The sequence below is a fragment of the Pyrgilauda ruficollis genome, unplaced genomic scaffold (genome assembly GCF_017590135.1).
Source record: "Pyrgilauda ruficollis isolate IOZ18807 unplaced genomic scaffold, ASM1759013v1 scaffold194, whole genome shotgun sequence".
Lineage (NCBI taxonomy): Eukaryota > Metazoa > Chordata > Aves > Passeriformes > Passeridae > Pyrgilauda > Pyrgilauda ruficollis.
In genome coordinates, this window is record NW_024518540.1 from 199,359 (window position 1) to 218,191 (window position 18,833).

General features: G+C 51.5%; 1 protein-coding gene across 13 annotated transcripts in view; it reads right to left on the minus strand.

Moving 5' to 3' along the window:
- Positions 1-18,833, minus strand: part of MYOCD (myocardin) — a 92,826-nt gene that overhangs the window by 20,253 nt on the left and 53,740 nt on the right. For 5 of the 13 annotated variants that reach the window (XM_041465901.1, XM_041465896.1, XM_041465895.1 and 2 more), the window contains exon 2: positions 2,831-2,896. In XM_041465901.1, coding sequence (XP_041321835.1) covers positions 2,831-2,896 — 66 coding nt within the window. Of the gene's footprint in view, positions 1-1,057; positions 1,319-2,001; positions 2,127-2,830; positions 2,897-9,431; positions 9,497-9,518; positions 9,787-10,193; positions 10,578-18,833 lie in introns of those variants that run through there. The other 8 variants (XM_041465905.1, XM_041465898.1, XM_041465908.1 and 5 more) reach the window with 6 other exon arrangements.

Sequence of the window (18,833 nt, forward strand, 5' to 3'; positions counted from 1 at the left end):
CAAAAATAGGCAAATAATCCCTGGTGGCTCTGGGACCAGTGAACACCAGTCCCATGGAGCAGCCTGTACTGCAGTCATGGAGAATCTTGCACATTTCCCTTTTTACTCTGGTGCAGTAGAAACTGAGGCAGAATTTGCATGGTTAAGGGGTTAATACTGCTCACATCCTACAAAAATTATTTTCTGTCTGTGTAAGCAGACAAAACTAACTGTTCCCATTGGGACAAGGAAGGGGAAGGTGTCCTGACCCACAGAAATAATCTGCTGCAACTCTGTCTGGCAACAGAAATTCTCTTTCCATCTTCTGAATGGGATCCAATAAAGACAGAAATTATTTTCATGCAAGCCTTGTTATCCTCCATCAGTCTAGGGGAGGATGAAAAGAAGACTGGGGAGAAACAGGAAAGCTTTAGGGGCCCTCTAAATTGACTTTTGGTAGTCAACACCCAGGCAGCCCCTGGAACACCCAGTGAATGACAGCAAACCACAGAAGGCACATTCCTACTCCTGCCAGTTGGAAAGCAGACAGACAAACAGACAGACAGACAAGCTGGTGTTGCTGTGCCACGCTCCAGTGAGCAGCCACCAGCACTGGTGACAGCTGCTTTAATCAGAAGCAAAATGAAACAGTGCACATGAGAAAATGGAGTTAGCAAGAGAGATGACTTTCCCAGCCCTGCTGATGTGAGGTACTGGCGTTGGCAGTGTGCTACAGGCACTGACCAAGTGCTGTGCTGTTCCAGAGGAAAGTGCTGCAGAGTTTAGTAATTTACCAAGATTTTTGGAGGAATTATGGGGGTGCTGCAGCTTGTGCCAGTCTGCAGAACAAATAAAGACATTGCTAGCAATAGCAGTTCAGAGAACTTCTCAGGGGATGAGATTTCAGCATGAAATGGGTGAGGGGCTGGGGGCACGGGGCAGGGGTGCTGTGTGTGGTGTTGATCACCTGGGGACAGCTGTTTCAAGGTTTCAGTGAGGATGAGGTGGTGGCTGTGTACAGCAGGAGGGCCTTCAAGCACAGCTATTTTTGCAGTCCATCACAGCCAGGGGGACTCACCTGCTGGTCCTCAGAACCAACATGGCATGGGAAGATACGGTTAATAAAGACTTGTTTTTCCTAAGGAATGTCTGCACATGCCCAAGCCGTGGGGAAACTGGCTGGGGCTCCCATGTATTAAATGCTAACATCTGACACTTCCTCTTGATGTCAAATTCAGCAGTTAAATTCTGCGTGTTTGTTTTTATAATGGCATAAGTGCCTTTTCTTCTATTACTTTCAGTGAGTGAACCGTGCTCAAGTTTCCCAAAATGGTCTTCTTGGACAGAAACCAGACTGCAAAATGTCAGCCTAGAAGTTGGGAGTGCAAAGAAGCTGTAAGTAAGAGGAAAATACCCTTCAGTTGCCATCAAATATGTTTGGCTGAACACTTTGCAATGTGTAAGGTTGGAGGTGTCGGGTGCCACGTGTGACAGTGCAGCCTTGCAGAGCAGCCCCAGGTGTACAAACATCTCAGGGAGCACTGCTGCCCCATGCTTTTGCATTGTTCTAACAAATATCACAGCATTTTTTCTAAAGCTTCAGCTCCTGGAGTCTTGTGATCAAAGGGCCTGCCCTTTCGTGGCAGGCAGCATAAAATCTGGATGCTTAAAGAAAGAAGCAGGTGAAAAAATGAAAGTATGCGTTTATCAGTCTTAAAATCATTGACATGATTTTTGTCATCCTGCTCAAGTTTTCCTGGTTCCTGGTGCTGACAAGAATGTCCTCAGAAGGAGTCTGTTGTTCAGCACAATCCTCCAGGAGGGACAGGGGAGGGACAGGGTGCAGCAAGCAGTGCCAGAGCCATGCTCTTAGAGAGGTGACGTTCTGCTGCTCAGGCAGGAGCTCCATCACAGTCTGCAAGGGCGACCAGAAGAGACAGAAGTGACACAGCCTCTGGAAAATTGTGATCTCAGCAGTGAACCCAAGGGGTCCTTGATGAGACAGAAAGGATAATCCTCTACCTGGGTCCCAGGTAAGCCCAGATTTGCACATGGAGCCTGAGCTAGGTCAGGATGGAGTATTCCACTGAGCAGGGCTGAGCTCCCAACATCCTTTCTCCAGTGCTGCTACAGCTTTCATGATGCACCTGCAGGTGCAGAAGGGGATGGTTTTCATTCACTGGCTCTTTGGGCTCTAGCAACTGACTTTCTGGTGCAGAATGATTTCATGAGAACGCTGTCCTGGGGTTTGTCCTTCAGCTGGAATGCCAGGTGAGCAGGGGAGGGTGGGGTCAGAGGGGAACACATCTGTCACCCTGCAGCAAGCAGCCCCCATGGCCTGAGGTGGGCACTGACAGCTCTGCCCTGTGGGGCCCTGCCTGGCACAGATCTGGGTATGTCCCTGTCCTCCAGGGGTTGCCTGGGCAGTTCCCAGAGCTGCCTTCCTCCCCAGCCTCCTGGAATGAGCCCCCTCATCCTCCTCCTTGTCCTGTCACAGAGGTTCCTGGCCTTTACAGGACAGGAGATTTTCTGTGCTTGCCTTGTGAACAGCTTTGTAAGTCCTCTGCTGGAGCTGGATGTGCTTGTCCTGTTACACCTCTGGGACGGGGAGCTCTGCAGCTGAAATTTTGGATGGTAAGCATCTCTCCTGACTTCAGTTTGAGCAGGGCCATTACAGTCTGTGTGATAAATGCACTGTGCAGCACCAGGGACCATCACATTTCTGCAGTGCCCCTGGAAGCTCTGAGCTGTAGGGTCTGAGCAGGCAGCTGGTGCCACACAGTGCCCCAGCAGTGCCCAGGATGAGCACAGCCCTCTGAACCAGGATGAAGAAGGCAGAAAAGATACTCACGTGGCATGATGCCTTGGTCTGCCAGCTGCTCACGGGTCCTTCTCTGCTGGAGCCGGAGCTGTAAAACTGTGAGAGAGAGAGAGAGTGTCAGGGACAGGGGCAGGATTGAACAGGGACAAAGGTGCAGGGTTTGTGTGAGGCACACAGGTCTGGCACTGATCCCTGCTGCTGCTGGACCAGCCTTGTGAACAATTCAGCTCATCCCATCACCCTGGGAACCACGCCCTTGAGTTAGGGTCTTATTCTACACCTTTGGTTTTGCAAATTTGTCTTTGAGAGGACACCTGTATCACAAGGTAAAACACAAAGCTCAGTTCCCTGCTTTCCTGCTGGAAGTTCAGTACAGCTTGCCACAACGACAGACACCTCAGTCACAACAAAAGCACACACTTCCCTGCCCACCAGCACAGCCCCAGGCTGCTTCTCCTCAGCTGCCCGGAATGAGCTGGGGTTGGAAGGAAAAGAAAGTCAAGAACAGCATTTTTGTCCTTGGGAGCAACCTGCTCTGCCAAGAGCTCATGTCTACAACACAGCTTTCCTGGGATGTGGGATGGAGCTGAAAAATAATCCCTCCCAGAGCAGTCCCCAAAGCATGGGGCTCCCTGAGATGCCATAGCTTGTGACTTTTCCATGTCCTCTGTACAAGCCATGTTTCACATTCAGAGCAAATGTTTAGTGAAGGCTTCCTATGGGACAATGATCTCCTGCCAAATTCCAGCACTTCTTTGGACACCAAAGATAGATTCTTGCTGTGAGGGAAAAATGTAGCCTTCAGTATGTGGTAAAGTCTGTGTGTGTGCTGCTCTTCTGAACGCAGGCTGAAGCTGGTGGCTGAAGTCACTGGCAAACCTTGCTGCCAGGGGGGTTTGTAACCCTCCTCTGCCCCATGGCACCACCCTCAGTAGGTGCTGGTTCTGCTTGTGGACATGGATTTTGACCCTCACTCTCAGGTACCTACACTGCACCCAATTATCTGCAGAAGTCATCCCCTGAGGGACCCTCAAAACCAAATGGGACAGTTCCTGCTCTGGGAATGCCTGTGTTTCCTCCTGGGCCGTGCAGCCAGGTTAAAGGTGACCAGCTCCTGGCTGGGGTCTCACCCAGGGTGAGCTGTACCCCAGTTTCTCTGCACAGAACCTTCTCTGTCACTGCTCACAGTACTGTGCAGAGCTTGGCACTTTCCCTGAGGGAGATGGATCTTTATGGAACAGGTGAGCTAAGGGAGGTCAGAAACTGTCCAAGAACAAAAGCAATTTGCCACTCACCCAAGAATGGCTCTCTACTCTCCTAGTCCTGCTCCAGTGTCCCAGGCATTAGAGCAACCTGCCTTCAGCTGAGGCAATTTACACAAAACATCAATTATGAACAGGAATCAGAGACAGCAAAGCCTTCTCCACTCACACACACCACCCTGCCAAGGACACAGCAGTGCCCCAGCAGGCTGTAAAATATCCCGAGTGAGGATCCTCCATCACTTCCCTTCACAGCTCCCACGGGTGCCAAATTATTTGCACCATTTCACTCCAACTTCCGACACAGCCAGGCCGAGTGCTGTGCCACATCCACACAGGCAAGGGGATTCCAACAGTCTGTGCATTCAGGGCCCACATTCCCTGCTGCTCCTGCTTGTTTCACAGCCCTTCCTAGCAAACAAACAATTCAGCAGCCCCCTGGAGCAGGCAGCTGCCAGCCAGGCTGGTGAGGAGAAAAAGGAGAGGGTACAAATCCCCTTGGAGCATAGCTGGGAAGGCGATGATGATTTCCCGTGCGGTGGGTGTAGGATTCATCATCTGCCCTGCTGCAAGGAGTGATGAAAACCTGTGGGTCTCGCTGCCACAGCTCTCCCACTGCAGGAGCAGCACTTGGGCACCCAGATCCTCCAGAATCCCAGATCCCAGTGCCTGCCAGGGAGCAGGGCACAGGCTGGGGCATCCCCACCCTGCAGCTGGTCCATGCTCCACCTCACAGCCCCTCCTCTGCCTCCTGCCCTACTGAGACACTGCCACAGAGGGGTCTGCGACTATGGAATGATAATTTTGCGTGAGGAGTGTTACTGTTAGGTTGGATGTGACATACATGCACGTGATTAGGGTCTAAGAAGAAAAAATTTTTATTGTGTGTGTTCTCCAGCTTATATACTCTTAACAAAGCATGATTTTAAGTCATTAACTACATCACAACATTATATTCATTGGTGCAAAGCAATTAGCGTCAGTATAATTGGCAAAAGTTTTTAATAAGGCATGAATACACATCTACTTATGCACGTAGCCTAGCTTACAAAAATGTTCATGTATCTTTTCTAATCTGTTTCCATGCTGACGGCCTTGTCTGCTTCCTTGCTATGGATAGACTCGAAAATCATCAATTGTTATTTCTTCTATGAACTCAACTTGGCTTGCAGGCCAGCTGTCAAGCCCCTCCATAAAGGAGGAGAAAAGGTCTCCAGTTTGGGTTTTTGTGCTGAGGGGTAGAAAGGCTGTGACCCTGCAATGTCAGCACGCAGTGCTCTGGTGTGAGAGCTGAGCAGTTCCATGGGCAGGTCACTCCCCTGCACAGGGAGTTCATCATGGGTCATGCTGAGCTTACAAATCTCCTCAAGTCTGGCCCATCCTTAAGCTACAGGGCAAGGAGGAAAATTTTATGCTGTCAAATAATGTGAGGACAAGCCAATGCAAGTACCAGCCACTTCCAGGAGCAGCACACACTCAACAGTTGAAAGAGTTACTTCAGCCACCAAATATTCATCTCAGTCTGGATCTCCTCATGCAATAGGATGCATGACTTGAGGAGATTTGTGTCAGAGTGGCTCTGAGTGGGTGACAAGCCAGCCAGCCCCCTTGGTGCTGCCACAGCAGGGTCTCACAGGACTTTTCTGGAGCTGCTGTTTTGCAAAACCACCTTGACCAGACTTTGTCTTGAGCCCCTCCATGGATCTCAGCCCGTCTGCTCTGCCCATAGCCATGAGCCACAAGGAGATTTCTCTGTAACATCGTGTCTCCAGGCCCATGCTATCCTTAACATGACCTCTGTAGGACCTGTGTGAGCAGAGATGAAGCTGGAAATGGCACTGTTCAGCCAGGAGAGCCCTGGTCATCGTTTCCCAGGTGGGCACTGCTTTATCTCTGCCTGTGATGACTTCAGAGCTGGGAGCATTTTACTTCTAACAGACAGATGTGCTGCAAATGTGTGTGTTACCTGGGAGACGGCACTGAAAATCTCTACATGGGTGAGAAGTACATTTCTAACCCCAAATCCAGGTCTTCAGGTACCTTGGAAGAGACACTAGGCTAGCACAGCTGGCTAGCAAGGAGCCCAGACCACCAAATGGGCACAACCAGCTGTGAAATCCCTCAGAATCCATCATGATGTGCAACCCCAACCTCACCATGGTCCTGAGAAGGCTCTCCCCTTGGAGTCACCCCTTCAGCACCCCCATGAGCAGCCTGGACAATATCCCCTGAAGCACAGTGAGTTTTGATCTGTGCTACAACATGGTTGACTGACAAAGAAACCTGACTGCCCATTAAAACACTGAAGGATAAGATGCCAGAAAAATGAAACCAAGCACACACTGATCTACACCAAGTCAGTGTTTTACAAAAACTTCAGAAAACTGCCTCAGCAGCTGCAGCAAAGCCATGGTTTGAACACACACACACACACACACTGACTGTGACCTGTATGAGTTCATGATCTGAGAGGAAACACAGGCGCATGCTTTATCTTTGGACACCAGGAAAATCAAAATAAAGGCTCTGCCAAAACGCCTGGCCAAACACCCTACCAAGACCTATTCTCTTCTGCCTTTATTGACCTGCTGATTTTGGTCCAAATCGCTCTGGCCACCGGAGGCAGACAGAATAAATTCCTCTCCCATCTCAGTTTCATTCAGGCCCTATGTGTAAGCAGGAATTCTTTCCTCCATGGAGCCAGGCAAGTCTTCTCTGCAAACCCACACCCATGTGTACACAATTAGGTCTTGGTACCCCATGCCAAGCCATGCAGAGCCTTATTTATAATGTTAAACTTTCACTTCTCACCAATTATCTGAATTACCACTGAAGTTAGGCAGATGTTGGCCTTGTAAGCTCTTTCCATGTAGCTACAAAAAAAAGGTCAGGGCTAAGGTTGGATCTGCATTTGTCAGCTTTGTTTGCTTTGTCTGATGCCAAAGCTTCTCCACTGCTGGAGGACAACTGGTTTGTACTGAGAGCAAGAGATCCCATAAATGATCATCTCTGGGAAGAGTTAAATGTGTTTCTGGAACAGCACTTCCATGTCCTGTTGATTTAGTGCAATCCCATTGATAGTTGGATCGTATGGGACAGCATGGCAGACTTGAAGAATCATCCTGCAAATTCCTGCAAAATTTGTCAGGATGACCTGGGATCAGAATATTTATCTTTGGCCAAATAGACAAAATAAAGAGGCACACAGCTCCTTGAGGAAGGGAAGCAGGACCCTGCAGGACTGCAGCGTGGTGGTGATTTTCTCTCTCCTCTGGGGCAGTTCAATGCCTGGCACTGGGATAGCCACTGTCCCTCCTCATGGCACAGCTGTGCTGGTCCTTCACTGGGACCACTGGGGAGACAAGAACAGCAGAAACCACTGTGGCACTCAAGGGATGATGGCTGGGCACGCTGAGAAAAGCCACAGCCACCACCACAGCAGCCTTTCCTGCATAAACACACTTCTGCTTGCTGCTGATGCTGTCGGATAGAAGTGAGGGACAGGAGAGCTGACCCTGGAGCCACACCACTGCCACCATCTTCTAGCTGCCACCTCCTTGCTCCACTTTCTGCATAACACAGAGATCAAAGGGATTCTGGGAGGAGGAAACAACAAGTGATGTATCTCCAGCTCCTCTAAACGCACTCACATAACTCCTTCAGCTGCTCAGCGTGCGCAGGCCAGCGAGAGACAGCAAAAGTTTAGTTATTAAGATTTACTTCAGCCTTCTTTAATATTGGCCTGGAATCCTTCAAAAGGGATTCAGACTCATCATGAGTCATGGAGCACAGCTAATCCTTCCCAAACCTGGGGAGCAAACAGAGCCTCACACCTGCTGGCCAAGGAGCGTCCCCAAAGCGATGGAGCACGGCTCAGCAGGGCTCCTTGGGGCTTGGCATTTTTGGGGCTGATCCCTCCTGCCTCTGTGCAGGCTACACAGCTCTGGAACTGCTGCTGTCCCCTGTCACAGCCCCTGAGCCATGCAAGACAGTGTGGGGCACAGCCCATGGGCTGTTTGAGGCGCTCAGCCCTCTTCCAAGCGAGTGGAGGATGGTAAATCAGAGCTCTGCACCTCCTGCCATCCCTGTGGGGCTTCACAGCTGACAAAGCCTGCACACAGAGCAGGGACACCACGGGAAACAGCCACAGAGGCTTTGCAAATAAAAGATGTTCCATTAAATATTAGCTTTTTCTTCTCTGTTCCTCGTGTTATTAAAAATCCAGCGCAGACTGAAAGCTGCTTTATTGACTTATTTGGGTTTCTCAGCATCCTGATCTCCTCCCTCCCCACACTGTGACAACCAGGGCTGTGCTGTGGCCATGTCCCACGATACCAGCGGTCACAGCCTTGGGGACAGCAAGGTGCAGACACTCATTTGGGATGCTGGTGAGCCCAGCTCCAACAAAATCAACAGGCAGAGAAATCTTGTCAAATGGGAAGGCTGCCTTTCAGCAGGCCATAGCAAGGGATAGCAGTTGTGGGAATAAATCATGAACCAAAGAATGCCCCACAAATTAACTGTCCTAGAAATGCTGAAAGGCACGAGAATTTATGGATGCAAAGACCCACAAAGTTTACTTTTCCTGGAGAATCATTTGAAAAATATGTTTAGAGGGCCCGCTGTTGGTTCCATAATAAAGCCAGCTTACAAATAAACCAGAAATGAGCCTTAAAAACAATCCTGGTTCATTTGAAAAGAATGCAGGGACAATGCACAGCCCGTCCTCCGCTCCTCAGGGAGGTGGCAGTGTTGCTTTGTACATGCTGGAGGAATTGTTACAGACTGAGATTTTTTTCAAATGAACAGCAGTGCACCATAATATACCAACAAAATTTAAGGAATGACTTAATCTAATGAAATGTAAGATCAGAGCGATATGGAAACCACACCAAAGACCTGGACCAAGGCTTTGTATAATTCAGCCAGACTAGGACACTTGTGTTTGCACACACACTCTGGGGTTTTCAACCAATTGCCAACTTTGTATTTGCTGAGAAAACAAAGTTTAAGTTGACCACCCAGCTATCTAAGAGATCCTGATAACAGCACTCATGTCTCCCATCAGTACCATAAATCTCCCATTTCATTATCTACAATGAGTAAGGAGGCAAAAACACACACGGCGTGGGTGACATGCCAGAGCGGGTGCATGCTCCAACGTGACTGCCCTGCCTGCATTTAAAGCATCCCGTACAGCACATGCAGCTGATTTATCTGCACATCCTCACAGATAATATTCCCAGGGAGAACTGCACCTCCAGGAAGGTCAGAGAAAGCACCTTGAGAACAATTTTTTTTTTGGCGTTACTGTTGAAATTTACAAAACAACAAGTCAAGACACCCGGTCCCAAGGAGAGCATACTTACTATAGATGCAGCCAGTGACTAAAGGCATGAACATCCAGCAGAGGGGCTGCTCTAGAAGCGACTGTCCCATAGTTCACCTTCACTCACCTTCACTCAGTGACTGTCCCTGGAGAAGCCCCTGCCTGGTGCTTCCCCTGCCTCACGAGCTGGAGGCATGTTTTACTGCGAGCCCTCCGCGAGCGGCAATCAATGGTGCGCCTCTGGTTTTATTTCTCTGATGATGTCACTTTAAATACTTTTCATGTTCCATTTGTTATTTTTACTTCTAAAAATGACGCATTTCTTCAAATTCATTTTTCTCCAATTAGTCACAAGTTAACGGAACAGGCTCGGCTGCCTGCCTGTCAGAGAGGGTGTCAGGCCCGTCCTCTCCGTGCTTATCCCACCCAGACCCACAAGAGCACCTGGAATATACGGACAGCATTAGGCACCTTGTTTATCCCAGATGCCCTTTTGGCTTCCTGCCCAAATCCTTCGCAGCAGGGCCAGAGCAGGAGAAGCGGGAGCTGCAGTTTTACCGAAATCAACCACAGACATAAATCAAAGACAGTGAAAAACCAGGAGGAAAAGAAGCAAGAGAGAAGAAGGAAGATGAGTCTCTCCACTTGTGGAACAGCCTCTGTAAGAGCAAAGCCGTGACAGCTCCACAACCCCTCGAGTCTTTTGCTCACACGCTGCTTCCGAACATTTAATGCAAAACAGTCTGTGCCTACGGCTTGACAGAGAGAGAAGTTTTAAGAGAAATCTCAAGGTTTTCCCTACCTGATCTGAACTTGCTCCGAATCAGCAAGGAGTGCTCAGATCCCAGGAGAGTCATGGTGACTCGGGGACCAGATCCAGACGCCCCTCACTTAAACCATTAACTTCCTCCACAGGGAAAAGCCGACCAAACCGTGCCTGGTGCTCAGGATTCATCCAGCTCTCCTGGACTCTCGGGGTGCTTTTACAGCCGGCTGGCAAGGAGCAGCAAGTGGCTTTGTAAGATTTGGTCCCATCCAGCACTGACCCTGCACAGACACCGACTGCTCCCCCTGTGCTGTGTTGAACTAATTAACGTGGAGCCAGCGGGAGCCTCCTCCCGCCCGGAGTTTACTACCAGCAGCTGGGTGTCCTGGCTGATGTCATCGTCTAGCGGGGAGCAGCGACTATCGGAAAGGGTCTTAGCAAAGACAGAAGTTTGATATCTGATCCTAATTACTACCGGCCGTACGCAGCCAATCCGGGCGCTCCCCGTCTCCGCCGGCTTTGGGAGCCGCTGGAAATATCAACAGAGCCAGGGCTTAACTCTTTGCAGCGTGGTGGGACACGGGTCCCGCACCTCTCTGGGGCTGGGGGGCTCAGTTCCCAAAGGTGAGGGAGGGGCTGGGGCCAGAGGATGGCTTTGGGAAGGTCGTCCCACCTGAGCGCTGCCTTGGATGCGCTCCCGGCCAGGGCGCACAGGACTGTCCGCACGGGTCAGGGGTGGGCACGGGGCTGCTCAGGTGTCACCTGGGTGTCCCTGCTGCCGCACAGGTGTGCCCAGAGCCGTGCTGCTCTGAGAGCTCCTTTCCCGAGGGATTATCCACCTGAGATGCTCCCGTGTGCTGCAGGCACCCGGGTGGTGCCCTCCGTGCTGTGGCACAGGGATACGGGATAGGCGAGGCAGGGCTGAGCCTGGGCACAGGGACACGGGATTTGTGAGACAGGGCTGAGCCTTGGCACACAGACATGGGATTTGTGAGACAGGGCTGAGCCTGGGCACACAGATATGGGATTTGTGAGACAGGGCTGAGCCTGGGCACAGGGACACGGGATAGGCGAGGCAGGGCTGAGCCTGGGCACAGGGACACGGGATTTGTGAGACAGGGCTGAGCCTGGGCACACAGATATGGGATTTGTGAGACAGGGCTGAGCCTGGGCACAGGGACACGGGATTTGTGAGACAGGGCTGAGCCTGGGCACACAGATATGGGATTTGTGAGACAGGGCTGAGCCTGGGCACAGGGACACGGGATAGGCGAGGCAGGGCTGAGCCTGGGCACAGGGACACGGGATTTGTGAGGTAGGGCTGAGCCTGGGCACAGGGATACGGGACATGGGCACACAGAGCACACAGACATGGGATTTGTGAGACAGGGCTGAGCCTGGGCACAGGGACACGGGATTTGTGAGGCAGAGCTGAGCCTGGGCACAGGGACATGGGACATGTCAGGCAGAGCTGAGCTGTGGCACATGGACATGGGATTTGTCAGACAAAGCTGAGCCTTGGCACAGGGACACAGGATCGGTGAGACAGGGCAGAGCTGTGGCACACGAACACAGGGACATGCAAGGCAGGGCTGAGCCTTGGCTCCAGGTTCCCTGTGCCAGCGGTCCCAAGGAGGCTGAGGATGCTGTTGTAGTGGAGGATCCCTCCCCACCTGGCAAACACGCTCTCACAGGAGAGGAGCTGACTGCAAACACGCAAAATAAAGAGACACAGACCCTTTGAGGCTCCCCTTCCCCGAGCCCACATCTGGTTCACTTGGCTGGGTGATCTGCTGGCACCTTTTACTGTGTAATGCAAGTAGCACAAGCTAAGTCAAGGACAGATCTCAGCTTCCCTGACTTGTGGGTCTCACCTAGGAAGCTGCCTAAATTCCCTCTAGGTCATAAAAATACTTCAGGCTTGAAGTTTTTGTTGGGATTGTTTTTTTGGTTGTTGTTTCTTTTATTTAGTTTTACTTTATTTTAATCCCATGGTTTCTGGGAAGTACTCTGAACAGTTTGGGTTGGGGATAGGAATTTCAGGGCTTCTACACTCATCTCCCCAGAGGCTCTGATTCATCAGAGTCCCAACACAGCAGAAATTCTGGGGTGTCTCACCCTCATGTAGTCCATGGGATAGAAGCACAGAAGCATCATTTAGGTTGGAAAAGCCCTCTAAGATCACCAAGTCCAGCTGCCAACCCAGCACTGCCCATGTCTCTCAGCAGCTAACCCACACATTTATTGAACATTTCCAGGGATGGTCATTCCACCACTACTGGATGGCCTGTTCCAATGCCTGAACACCCTTCCATGGAAGAAATTTTTCCTAAATCCTGGTACAATTCCAGACCATTTCCTCTTGGCCTACTGCTTGTTACCTGGCAGCTGAGGTTATGAGGCTGTCCTGAGCTGAGCTCCCTGCTTTCCATGGGCTGGATGTGATTTCCTGCTCAAGCTACAGCTGATGGAATGGATTTTCCTTAATCACTGGCAAGGGAGAAATTATTTAAATAAATTGCTCTCCAAGCATTGAGCTGAGCTGGTAAACAGAGTTCTACTGTATTGTCTAGCAAGGTGGCCAGAGTCATGTTCCTTACTAATTTTTCCCAATGTTTAATCCACTGTACTTGAAATGTAATTCTAATGAAGTTAACATCACAATCACAACAACAAACAGACTCCAGCCCTCAGCAGAACCATGCCATGAACAGCTCAAGGACAAGGCAGGGCTCATTGCCATCCTGTGTCTCAAACTGCAGGGGTTTGTGCCTTTTTGCTTTGCAAACTCCTGTTTGATTTACTGCTCCTGCTGGCCAAAGCTCCACTCAGGTATCCCTGCTCCCTTTTCCTTTTCCTTTTCCTTTTCCCTTTCCTTTCCTTGGGATGCCAGTGGGGGATGCAGATTCATCTTTCTTAGGAGGTGACACAACCTCTAACAAGCTCTAATTTGTTGACTCATCCCAGAGAATTGCTCAGCTGCTGAACTCACAGTCCTGAGCTGGTGTTTCCCCGTGATGGTCCTTATGTGAGAGTCAGCCCTGCCACTCTCTTGGTGTCCTCAGGAAGCAGGAAAGTTGTCTCTCATAAACCTCAGAGGCCGGGACAGGACTGAAGTGCCACCACAGACACTGAGCTATTTGCCTGGCTGCTGCCTGCTTTAGGTAGCCCAGAAATATTTATCCTCCCACAAACTCATGAGTTTCCAGAGCTGACATTGCCCAGCCCTGGTGTCTTGGCTGTGTCTGCACTACTGTTCAGCTCTGAAAAGGGCTCAGCACCAGCTGCACCACCACCTTTCTCTGGAAGGTGACACAGGCACACAGGTCCCTGCAGAGACCTCAGCTGCTTCCCATTCCCTGTTCCATTGAAAACGAGGTCATCTTCACTGCACTGAGTGGAAGTGAGCCTTAAATGCCAGAATAAATTAGTCATGGCAGGGAATTCCTTTGAACTGAGAAATCACACCCCAGAGTCATAAGGATATCAGCTCTGAGCTGCTCACCAGATCCCAGGAAGCCATCCCTTCTAATCTTCCAACACACCCTATTGTTTATGGGACTGATTTATTTTAAAGCAGATTGTTTGTTTGTATGTAGATTTGCCACTATGGGAAAAAGAACAAATTGAGCTGAAGTTCCAGTGAAAGCCCTGTGGGGACTTGGAGGGGTCAGTGTGTTTTGGACATGTCTGTGCCAAAGAAGGGGAGTTTCCCCAAAGCTGGTGTTCTGCCAGCCATGTCTGCTCAGATTGTCCTCTCCTGTGGGAATGAGTCTGCTTTGTCTTTGATTTCTTTTCTCTAGCACCTGGCAGCTCCACTGGGAAAAGACCCCTCCTGCCATGGCCTTATTTCTTGAATCTTCCCAGCATGTTTTGGAAAGACAGATCTGATGGTCTGAACCCCCAGCCCTGACTCCCCATCCCCTGTGCAGAGCAGTGATAATTTGCTGTGTGCTTGTGCAGCCGTTGGTGTCCAAGGTCCCCTGGGGATGGACAGCTGTACTGGCACACATCTCCGTGCTGAATGTCCCCAGGCTGGCATAACTCTGAACCCCGAAGGGGTGGGAAGGCTGGAAAAAGAGTTGATTTTACAGATATGTTGTTCAGGAGGAGGGCATTCCTCCATTCATACCCAGTACAGAGTATGGAGCAGTAGCCAAGGGCACAGGGAAACCAGTAGCCAAGGCTCACAAGGAACTCAATCCTTTGAAGAGGCCTACAGCCAGGATGTCATCATTGTGGTAATGGAAGAAGAAATCTTTCCCTGAGAAAGAATTTTCACTGAACTGGCCATTAGTGGGTCTGAGTTCAGGGCAGATATGAACCTCCTGCTCTGAGACTGCACCAGCAAAGCTCCAGCTCCTCATGGCCTTCAGGAACCTGGAGAGAAATTATCTTCTTTTTCCATGCCTGAGACCTGGGGGTCTCACCTGGGGGTGAATTGCACAGAAAAGAGCTGGGGCTTTCACATGGCAAACAATCAGGATATTCCTGTCCATGACCTGGGACAAACAGAGGCTTTCTGAGCTGGAGCTGGTGAGGCAGCAGTGTCTCAGTGAAGCAGAGCTGGCCTCTGGGGACTAGCTCAGAAAGATCCTGGCTGTGTCCTAGCCCAGGACATGCCCAGAGCATGGTCAGGGAGCTGGGAGCAGGGATGGTCCAGTCCCACCTGCTAAGCACCATCACAGCAGCAATCCACTGAACGCTGAATATCCTGAAATACCCTGAAGTATCCTGAAATATCCTGAAATACCCTGAAATATCCTGAAACACCCTGAAATATCCTGAATTTGCCACTGTCTGCCAGGCTTTTAAGTGGTCTGTCCCCTCCCTATCTCCCCACAGAGCTTCAGGGCTGGAGTTTATGGCAGAGATGTCATGAGCCCTTCCCGTTCTGACAGCAGCCAGCCTTGCTTGAATTGGAGCTGTGAACTATTTATCACAGTGCTGCAAGCATCCAAGCAAGGTTCCTCAAGTTATGAAGGTCCAGAAGATATTATGCAATTGACAACATGAACACAAAAATACTTCTGCACTTTGCTAAAGCTACTATTAAGCTGCCTGATGTTTTCACCATAATATTTATTTCTTTGTAAATACACTAAATTCTCCAATCCCGACTGAAAACAGAAAGATCAGAGAATGAATATAGGGAGATGACATAGCTGTTTAAAGATTATGTAAAATGTTTTTTACTAGCATAAATATTTGATTGTGAAACTCTGGCTGTTGTGTTTACTGAGCAGGGATGTGCAGTGAGTGTGCAGAGCTGCCGCAGCCGGGCACCGCGCTGGAGGCTGCCCACATCCCATGTCCCATGTCCCATGTCCCGTGTCCCACGGCCCTGCCTGCTCCTCCCCGTGTGCTCCAGGCTGCAGGGACCCTGCCTGCACTGGCATTTGTCCCTGACTGCCTGGCTCTGGGCAGATTGTCACTGCTGTCACTCCTTCAGCCGCCGTGGCCGCAGCCGCTCCATCAGCTCCAGGAGCCTCAGGACAGAGGGCAGAGGGGATCAGAGCAGGTGAAGGAAGAGTTAAAGGCTCAGGCTCTGAGGCTGGTTTGAGGGAGGTCAGAGGGAGGGGTGATGCTCTCCGTGGGGCTGCAGCACAGTGCTCAGGTCAAGTGGGCTGTGCTGGCAGGAGCTCAAGGCACTCAGGGACCTCCCCTGTCCCATGCAGAGCAGAGGGAAGGGCCAGACACAGCCCGTGCTGTCCAGAGGCATGGCATGTGGGGTGGGAGATCCCAGTAGCTGCCTCCTGACTCATGACTCTGGTGGGACACCGAGGTCAGGGCTCTGGCCTCGCTGGGAGGTCCAGCACAGCAGCACTGCGTGCCCTGAGCGTGGCCCTGCTGTGGGCTCACAGGCAGGGGAGAGTCTGGTCCCTGTCCCTGTGGGGAGGAGAACAGGGTAAAGACTCTGTGAATTCCCTGTGGGCTCAGCTGAGGGGGGTGTACAGTGAGTGGGACTGTGAATTTCTGTGTCTCACAGCTGGGGCAGGCAAATTTCTATTTTAATCCACTGGAGATGATGGTTTCCCAACGGAGCTGGTGACTTACTCCCTTCAAGGGACTTCTCACACCCACGGCTGTTCTGATGTCTTGGGCCACCAGCAGGATGCTCCCAGGTGCTGAGCTCCCCTTCCAGGGGTGCCTGGGGCAAGCCTCAAATGCTGCAGCCCAGCAAAGCAGGATCTTCCTCCCTCCACCTCACCAGAGCCTCGTGCACGGTGCAAACCAAGCCTAGAGCTGCCTGTGTCCTTCCTCTTGTAGCCAGCCCTGCTGCTCACCCCAGCAAAGGTCCAAGCACGCCTTCCCACGCCCAGGCTGTGCTGCTGGATGTCTCTGAGTGCTGTCCAGTGGCTCTCCTGCCTTTACTGCCAGCCAAATGTGCCCCATCCCCAGGCTCAGGAGCCTCTGCCAGAGCATGAGAGGGTGAGGCTGGGGCAGGGGTGATGTCCCTTGGAGCAGGACTCCCCAGCCAGCTGGACTGGTGAGAGCAGCTGCATGACCAGTGCTGAGGGCAATGAGGAGCGCGTGAGGCCGAGCCTGGTGTGTTTTGTAGCAGTGATGAGCCCTTGGCTGCTTTCTGGGTGGCCAGTGCAGGCAGGAAGGGTTTTGTGCCTGGCCTGGCTCCTCCAAGCACTGGTGACTCCGTGGCTGCCTGGAAATGAGGGAGAGAAGCCATGGCAGTGCCAGTGCCACCCCCAGGCCCCAGAAAACCCATTTTTCTGACCTGTGCCCCCTCACCCTTCACTCTGTGGGTGTTTCCAGAGCTCCCTGGCAGAGCAGTGCTGCACAGATCCCTTTGGTCCATGGAGCAGCTGGATGCTGGGCAGTGCAGACACTGCCAGGCTGTGGAGCTGAGTGGGACGAGTCTGCAGCACCCCAAGAGCCAAGGAGGCTCCACAGGGCCCAGCCAGGGCTGACCTGGCTTCTGTTCCCTCCCCAGCGGGACTTCGGGCGAGTCACGTCTCTCTTCGTCCTCCTTATCTCCATCTGGCCATAATGAGGCTAACCCCTCTGTAAAGCCCTTGGAAATCTCCCACAGAGCAGGGCCTGATAAGAGCTGTGTTGCTCTAAGCCCTGCAGCAGCTCCAGAGCTCCAGGTTCCCCACAGAGCAGCCTGCACTGCCCCACCTCTGCTCCCAGCACGCTGATGTTCCCACCTGCATCCCCACCTGGGCACAGCCACAGCTTTGGTGGCTCAGCCCCAACCAAGGAGAGTGTTTTGGGGAGGGACAAGCACTGCTGAGGGATACAAAGCAAAGCTGGGCCTGGGTTAGTGGCGAGCAGAGCTAAAGCCCCAGATATACATCGGATGGGCTGGGAGCATTATGTATTCCTGGAATGCCTTCTGGTCTTTATTAAAATGAAACCACAGCCAGCCCAAGAGAGCTCATCGCCCAGGCACAGGGCCAAGTATAAGTTACTTCTACAAATATTTATTTAACCATATCAATGACAAACTCTTTTGTATAAATGTTTTTATTTAATCATAATTTACCAATTATTTTAAATCAATTGTTTGCCTGGTTTCTAAACACTAATCAAGAGGCTTGCATTAGCATTACTCAGGCGGATTAGATGCATTATTTCGCTGAATCTTGTGCCATTGCTTGCCTGCCTTGGCCATGGAAGAGGGTGCAGATGGATCCCAAATTTCACTCAAACTGTCAGATTCCTGGAGGGCTGTGCATGCAGCACTGCCAGCCCTCCCCAGCCAGGTGACCTCTGGACTCAGCTGAGTGCTGCAGGCACGGGGATGCACAGATCCCACCTGCTGCTCTCAGGACAGGGCTTTCTTCTGGTCTCCCTGGGCCCTGTTCTCATGGAGATGTTGGTCCCATCACTGATGCTTTGAGTGCCCTGCCCTTCCCCTGTTTAGCCCTTATACCTGACCCAGAGCTTTCACTGCTGTTCCTCAGTGTCCCCTCAGCCCAGCTCTGGCAGAATACACGAGCATGGCCATGGTGCTTTGGGGCAGAACAGGAGCCAACTCCCTGTCACACACAGACCTGCTCCAGCCCAAACCCCTGACATCACAGAATGCTGAAAAACAGAGAATCTGCACTTCTGCAGGGCTCTGCCTGCTCAGGAGCACGGCGAGCTGTGGTGAGGGCACCCAGCAGAGCTTACAGCACACAGCAGCCTTGGGGAATCATCTCATCCTGCACAGCCACGCAGACCTGGGGCAGGAACAGGAATCTGCTTGTTGCCATCTGCATGGGCTGTTTATTTATCAAGTTCCAGGCTGCTACTGTCCTGCACCTTGGCTCGCTGCAAGCTCCGCTCTCGCAGGGCTCTGTTCAGCATCTGCCTTTCCAGCCCGGGAGCTGCCAGCTTCCCCAGGACCCATTCCCCCCGCAGTTCTCCACAGGGCACTGGCCTTTTGCTGCCAAAATTCCCCTCACAAGCCTTTTTTTTTTTCGCTGTCTCCCTCCACCAGTCAGTGTCTGCTCAGGAGCAGTGCTGCTGTGAAGAGCGGATGCTTTGCCCCACTTCCAGCAGCCTGCCCAAGCTCCCCTCGGGCTGTGCTACTCCAGGAGGAGAAAAAGCAGAGATTTTGAAATTCTCCCTGGTGGGGAGGGGCATGGAGGTGCCAAACTTTGTGAAACACAGACTTGGAGATGAATAACCCGAGCACAGACTTGGTCACAGCACTGCAGCAGAGACCCA